The sequence below is a fragment of the Hipposideros armiger genome, unplaced genomic scaffold (genome assembly GCF_001890085.2).
Source record: "Hipposideros armiger isolate ML-2016 unplaced genomic scaffold, ASM189008v1 scaffold_1445, whole genome shotgun sequence".
Classification (NCBI taxonomy): Eukaryota; Metazoa; Chordata; class Mammalia; order Chiroptera; family Hipposideridae; genus Hipposideros; species Hipposideros armiger.
Genome location: NW_017732795.1, coordinates 129509 through 137444, shown reverse-complemented (window position 1 = coordinate 137444; position 7936 = coordinate 129509). Strand labels below are relative to the sequence as shown.

General features: G+C 37.0%; 1 protein-coding gene across 1 annotated transcript in view; it reads left to right on the top strand.

The window, feature by feature from the left end:
* The window catches only part of IQUB (IQ motif and ubiquitin domain containing), a 65933-nt gene extending 58292 nt beyond the window's left edge, over positions 1 to 7641 (top strand). Inside the window, exons 8-10 of the mRNA XM_019633938.1 lie at positions 1985 to 2233; positions 2845 to 3030; positions 7224 to 7641. Coding sequence (XP_019489483.1) covers positions 1985 to 2233; positions 2845 to 3030; positions 7224 to 7406 — 618 coding nt within the window. The 3' untranslated portion in view covers positions 7407 to 7641. The remainder of the gene's footprint in view (positions 1 to 1984; positions 2234 to 2844; positions 3031 to 7223) is intronic.
* The last annotated feature ends 295 nt before the right edge of the window (positions 7642 to 7936 follow it).

Sequence of the window (7936 nt, the reverse complement as noted above, 5' to 3'; positions counted from 1 at the left end):
CCATCGCGCCACTCGGCCGGCCCAGTTTTTGAGTTTTAATGAAGTTGAATTTATCCATTTTGAAAATGAATCATGCTTTAGGTGTTTGCTTTGTATTTAAGAAAACTTTTTGGATGAATTAATATTGTTAAAATGTTCATACTCCCCAAACTGACCTACAGATTCACTGTAATTCATATCAAAAGTCCAATGGCATTTTTCACAGAAATAGAAAACAACCCCATAAATTTGTATGGAACCACAAAAAGATCCTAAGCCAAATCTTGAGAAAGAACAAAGCTCGAGACATTATGCTTCCTGATTGCAAACTATATTACAAAGCCATAGAAATCAAAACAGTATGGTATGGGCATGAAAAGAGACACATAGGTCAATGTAACAGAATAGAGAGCCTGGAAATAAACTTCCACATATATAGTCAACTCATATTTAACAAAGGAGCCAAGAATATGCAATGGAGGAAGGGTAGCCTTTTCAATAAATGGAGCTGGGGAAACTGGATAACCACAAGCAAAAAAATGAAATTGGACAAAAATCAACGCAAAATGAATTAATGACTTAAATGTAGGACCTGCAATTATAAAACTACTAGAAGGAAACAGGAAAAAAAAGCTTTTTACATAGGTCTTGGCAATGATTTTTAGTCATAACACCAAAGCAAAGGCATCAAAAACAAAAATAAACAAACGGGATTGCATTAAAAAAACCTGCACAGCAAAAGAAACAACAAAATGAAAGGCAACTTACAAAATGGGAAAAAAATATTTGCAAACTGTATATCTGATGAGTTAATATCCAAAAAAATAATAAGGAACTCTTACAACTCAGTAGCAAAATAGTTTTAACCCAGATAAAAATGGACAAAAGAGCTAAATAGACATTTCCCCAAAGAATAACAAATGGCCAACATGTACATGAAAAAGTGCTCAACATCACTAATTATCAGGGAAATACAAATCAAAACGAGGGATAACACCTCACAAACATTAGAATGGCTATTACCAAAAAGACAAAAGATAAGTGTTGGCAAGGATGTGGAGAAAAGGGTACCCATGTGCACTGTTGGTGGACATGTAAGTTGGTGCAGCTACTATGAAAAACAGTATGGAGGTGCCTCAAAAATTAAAAATAGAACTACCATATGATACAGTCTCAAATTTTGCAAATTGATCATTGAGCCAACCCAAATTTATTGTTAATATTATATGAATGAATGAGAGTACTTGGTTTAGTGGGCTTTAATGTATATGTTAATCTAGCTATTATTGCCTATGAGAATAATTAATGTAGCATAGCACCAAAAGTCTTAATTTTTTTGAAATATAAGTGCCAAAGCACTTGCAAGGTTTTCTTAATATTTTGCAGCCAAAAGTCTTTACCTACTAATTTTTTTTTCAGTCAATTAATTTTCTAAGTGATTTTGCCACACCTATCTAAGGGTTGATGAATATTATAGATTTTTTAATGTTTTGGCTGAGTAAATGAATACTGCTTAGAATTTAAATTTTGTATAGAATAGGAAGTTAAAGGAAAAATATGACTTTAAAAATAAACCAACTTTTTGTCTCTTTCTAAGATAACTTAGCCCCAGATGGCTATGTTGGTTAGTATTTGGCTGAGTTTTTATATATATCATATATAAATATATGAAATATATATATTTGTAGACATATATAGAAAGGTATATCTATATTTCTATATTTTGGGTTGTCAGAAAAGCCATGATGCATTTTTACAACAAAAACATAGAAAAAAATATGTCATGACTTTTCTGACAACTCAATATATTAATTTTTCTATATCTGGTTATGTATATTTTCTATATATAGAAAAGTATATATATTTTATAGACATATTTAGAAAGGTATATATAAATATATATGTTTTCTCTATATAGAGAGGGTATAGATATAGTCTCTTTTATGTATAGAAAGGTATATATGAATATATATACACACAACATTTTTTAATTTTTACTATTTAGGTCCCTCAGGACCCACTGAAGTTTTATAAGAAGATTCACTTTTGCCACAGCTGCCAGCTCTATTTGCCTTCTACGGAGTTTTCTGTCTCATCCACCTCACACCGCGTATACCGGTGTCGGAACTGCGTTAGCCTTGACAATGAGACTCGGCAACGAGAATCGTTTTTGAAGTACAAATGTTTACTTCAGTGTCTCTTCTCTTCAGAAGCTGATTATGAAGATGATTCGAAAATTGCTTTCCTGATGCAGGTACCATCAGTAAGGGTTGCCGATCATGCGTGAAATTTGTCCACTGATTTACCAGAAAAGATTCCCGTTTTCCCACCCAAACCTTATCAAACAATGGATTTTCTTTTCCTATGCTTACACTTTGTGCAGTGTGCTCTTTGGGTAATTCTAAGTTTATATAGCGAGACCTCTTGATAAAAAATTGTTTCAAGAGTTTTAGCTAATATAATTTAAATACAAAAAGGTTTTAAATAGTTATCTCATTTCTCCTTGCCTCTTTTTTTCATTAAAACCTGCATGACCTGCGGTAACCCTGAGGATGAGATGCTAGTTACTGCTACATTTTGAAAAGTACTTAATACCATATTAATGTAAGAGAAGAAATACATACAGCTTCCTTGGGATCAAAGATGCGGTCGTGACTGTGAGACTGATAACATAGTTTGGGCCGAATGAACAGAAATTTGGTGAAAAACAAGGAACTGTGTGCCACTGACAACCTCACAAATGGTGTTTCTCTTTTAAAAACATACTCAATGTCATTTAATTATTTCCTCAAGTAATACGATGGTCTTAGAGAACTCTTATGTTTATAAGCACACATTCTATTCCAAACTTGTTGTGGCCTGCAGCTGGAGGATATCCAGTACCTGACGGAGAACATCTGGTCGGGCCAGTCAGCACTCAGCGCCTGGAAGGACCTCAGTGACCTGGTCCTGGTCCGGTGGGACAAGGCCCTGGAGTGGTCCCCCTGGAACTGCATCCTGCTCACCAGAGATGAGGGCGCCGCGCATCTCAAGCTAACGAGCATTGAAGAGGTAAGAAAGCCGAACTTCTTGGGGGGATATTGACATAATCATTGGAATCATTAGAGATAGGCTGACTGCCTTTCAGTTACATTCCATGCATAATTTACATACTTCCATTGGATTCAGAAACAGAGCTTGGCTAATACTAACAAAATATGTGGATGGCAGATATGGCAGAGATTAAAATTAAAAGTAAGCTGAGGCACATAGAAGGTAAGGGTAAGAGATGTGAAGGTCATTACAAGTACCTTAACATGATACTACTCCCTCCTAATTAATATCAACTTCAAACATCTTGGTTCTACAGTAAGTTCCACAAGGGCAGGGATTTTGTTCAGCTCATTTGCGTCGGTCTCTCTAGTATCTATAACAGTGCCTGGTACAGACCATGGGTTTGATACGCGTGTGTTGAAGGAATAAATGACTGTTACCACCAGATAGGGATTATGGGACCTAAAATCTCTCCTTTGATTAATCATCACGAGTCTGCCTAAAAGCGCACTAAATTCTCAAATAAATTTTGCTCATCATTCTGTGCTCTAAACAGCAGTCATTCTGATAGGGTATAGCTTCAAGGCTCCATTTTTCATTTGCTCCCCGCTAACTAGGAGTGGGGAGAGCACTGTAAGAATGAAATACCATTTAATTTCAGTAACTTACAAGACGTAATCTGTAAAACATTTTGATGAACAGAATTGAGGGGCCCCTGAGGAGCTCCCAGAGAGCTCCATTTACACTCAGCCAGCCTAGCATCCCCGCTGCTAATGATTCTCTGCTTTCTGTTGATTAAGTTGCTGCATTTAATTCCATGTAAGAGGTCAGCTAGGAGAAAATAAAGAAATGACTTCAAATACAACAGCCATTTTGAATAGCACCATTCCCTGCCTGTGTTATTATTGCAGAGAGGAATGCAGGAAGAGGAGGAACTAGTTAAATTTTTAGCTGTTTTGAATAATTTTCCAGTAGAAGCCAAGCTAAGAAAAAAATTTATTTTAGGTATTGAAAGAAAGAGCAGCAAGAAATTGAAGCTGTGTTAAATATTGTATTTAGTAAACTAAGCTGCCTCATAAATATTTAATCGCTGGAAGCATAGCCAATACTAACAATATCATTTCATCTAGCACCCGGAGCGGGATTCAAGTTCATTCCCAAAGCTGATATTCCGCTGCTTCTTCAATTAATCCTTACAACTCCCTTTGTCTATTTAATCAGATTACTGCAACATCAAATTAAATGTCCTCTTCAGATTCAGGATGCCAAGCTTATTGAATTTCTATAAATAGAGCTTAGGTTCTCAACCAGACAAACTCAAAACAAAATTGCCTTCTTTATGGTTTTGGGCTGGTGTAATCTTTTAAGGTATTAATATCCAGCCTGTTGTAATCTTTTAGGCATTAATATTCAGCCTAGTTAAGGTATAGTTGATGTCTTGCAGCAAGTAAAAGCATTTCCAGAATTTCCTTAATACACAGAGATATTTGCTTTCTCAGTAAGTAAAAACAACAACAACAAAAAAAACCCTCAAAAGTTAAAACAAGCTTGAGTCCCTGAAGACATGATGTGTCACAAGTTATAGTTAAAGCGTGGAAACAGACTTCTGTTCTTTGAACTGTAAATAAGGCAGATCAATTTCTCATAGTGTGTGCATTGGCCAAAGTTGGAACAGTGGATTATTTATTTATTTATTTATTTATTTATTTATTTATTTATTTACTGGGGGACAGCCATGGTCATTGGTTATACATCTTCACTTTCATGCTACAATGGCATAGTTGACTCTTTTGGGGAGGGTGCAGCTCACAATGGCCCATGCGGGGATCGAACCTGCAACCTTGATGTTATCAGCATGACGCTCTAACCAACTGAGCTAACTGGTCACACCCCCAACAGTGGATTTGAAGTGAAGAGACCTGACCCAGTATTTCCCCAGTCCCATCACTAACAATCTGAATGGCAGTAAGGCCCGCCCTCTTTGCTTCATCAATTTCTGTCAAGGTTAAACAGAAACATGGAACCAGCATGGGGATCAGCACAGCCCTGACTTTGGATTCTGGCTCTCTCGCTCAGGAGCTGGGTGGCAGCAGTTGGGCAAGTGTGTCAGTGTCTCGTGCCTGGTTTTCTCATCTGTAAAAAGGGGATAAAATGAAAAGGGGATGATAGGTATTGGCACTTTTCATATTATATTATTCTTTAAGTTGCTTGTTCCTCTGATTATGTTTCCATAATATGCTTATCTCATCTTTAAGGACTACTTTTTGACTCTAGAAAGGCACTTTGAAAACCCATAAAGTCCTGTATATGTATAATTTAATGTTGCATAACAGAAATATGTTAATTTTTCTTCAATAAATATGGGCTAAGAAATGATGGAGCCAAGTTAGATTAATGCAAAGGATGACCTTGTGACCTGGGAGATTTGTCTGTGGGGAGGCAACTTTAAAATAAGCACCGGGTGCTCCCACTTGATACTTTCTACAAGAATATCATATCCTTTGGCTCCTTTTCTCAGGGCTTTCTTATCTTTTTTTTTTAAGAAATTTTATTGGGGAACAGCCATGGTCATTGGTTACACATTGCTTTCATGCTACAATGGCATAGTTGACTCTTTTAAGGAGGGCGCAGCTCACAGTGGCCGATGTGGGGATCAAACCAGCAACCTTGGTGTTATCAGCACCACACTCTAACCAACTAGCTAACCGGTCACCCCAGGGCTTTCTTACCTTTAATTTGACACTATGGAGGGATCTTGAGTGAGGTGATGTCTTACTCTCAGAAAACACACTTTTGGAGGTACAGGTAGTATTCATGATTTGGTTGAAAAGAAGAGTCAAATAGAATTAATAAAGAGAATAGGTGGTATTTATTAATTCAGCCAGAATTTACTTTTGAATGTGCCAGATACTGTGCTCAGTGCTTGGAGAAATATTGTTTGAGTTGCATTTGAATTCAGCTGCCAATAACAGACTAAGCAGTTTGTAATGACTTAATCCAATCTGAGACTAGCTTTCTTACATAACAAGAAGGCAGAGGTTGGCGGCCTGGGGCTAGTTTGGTGGCTTGCAATGCTGCCCTAAACCCAGGCCCATTAACATTCCCCTCAGCCTTGCTTAACCTTTAGCTTTTGTTCTCATGCCTCTGGACTCTTAGAGAGAAAACAGCCACCTCCCAGGTATGGCAAAAGCCCAAAGATGCTTGACTGGTGAATCTTTCCATTCCTAAAAAGCTTTTCTGTATGTGCTATCCAATGACTTCCATTATCTCTGTGTATGGACAATGGCCAGAAACTTGTCGCTTGGCCACCCCTAGCTGGAATAAAAGCTAGGAAAGCTGGACATGTCACAAAATACAAAATCAGGCCCCTACATATAAATGGGAGAGAGAATCCTGTTGGGTTGGCAGCGAGGAGTCTGCCCCTCTCGTTAGGAAACAGATTATCTGATAGCAAAGTGGCAGTTCTACATAACAGAAAGCTCAAAGTACTGTTTTAGCTGTGGAGCGACAGGAAGCCTAATAATTAATGAAGGACAAATAAAAATGGAGAGGCACAAAGACTTGAAAGGGCAGCAATGTTCTCTGTTTAGAAGCCAGAAGAGAAACAGTGCAGGGACTCATGACATGGGAATCTGAGGCAGTAAAAGGGTAACGAAAGAGAAGTTGGCACCGTCACCATACAAAGGTCATCTTTATTTTGAACTCTGGAGATATGGAGGGAAGGACCAGTTTTAGAAAAAACAACAACAATTCAAGCTGGTATTTGTATCGGTGTTGAAATAGACTGAAAGAAAGAACCAAGGTAACACAAGTGCATTCATTCAGAAATATCTATGAAGTCTTTCTTATGGTGCCGAGAGACACCTTAGTGAGAAAGAGCCATCAAGGTTCTTTATCATGGAAGAGACTCTCAAGAAGATAGTGGCATTCAAGGCAGAATGAACCAAATATTACAAATACAATACATAAAAGCGTTTGCAAGTACAGAGGAAGGAAGGGTTTGTTTGCACTCAGCAGTCAGGAGGAGAGTCCAGAAAGGCTCGCAGGCTAAGCCATGGGCGCTGCGCCCTGGAGGATGATAGACAAAGTGGGAAAAATGGATGCTGGGCTGAAGGAACGGATGCACAAAGGTACTGAGGCGTGAAAGCGTTTTTACTTGGCAGAATACATCTGTGACATTTAATAGAATTCGATTTTTTTTTTCTTTTCAGGGATATGAACCCAAATTTATTCACAAGATCAGACACAAACATATCCTGGCCAAGAACTATTTTTCTCAGATTCCACTGCTGGCTTCATTTATGTTTGATGACGATGAAATAGAGGCAATCAGAAAGAAATCTGCCACAGAAACAACACCTAATTTTATAGAATGCCGGAGGCATAGTCCTTAGAAGAACCAGGAGTATTTTTTTTTTTTTGATGATCAGCATTTTTGCTAACAGAGTAATACTGTGGTCACACAATATGGAAATAGAATTTTATCTTTTTACTGATTTCAGTTGTTTTTCATAGTATCATAAGGTGTATGAAGAGAAAACGTTCCTATATTTATTGTTAGACTAGTAGTGTTAAATTGAAATACTTTGTTACTAAAATTAATATTTTATTTTATTTTATTTATTTATATTTTTCTTGGTGATTTTTTTATTTTTTATTTTTATTTTTATTTTTTACCATTAATTTCAGGTATACAAAACAATGCAATAGTTACCCTTTTCAACCCTCACAAAGTGACAACCCCCCCTCCAATCCACCACCCCCCACCCCCGATATCATACATATCTATTACAATTCCATTTGACTCCACTCCCCACACTGTACTCCACATCCCGTGACTATATATATATATATAATATAAATATATATATTATATAAATATATATATATTAAATTATAGTTGATGTATACTATTATTCCACGG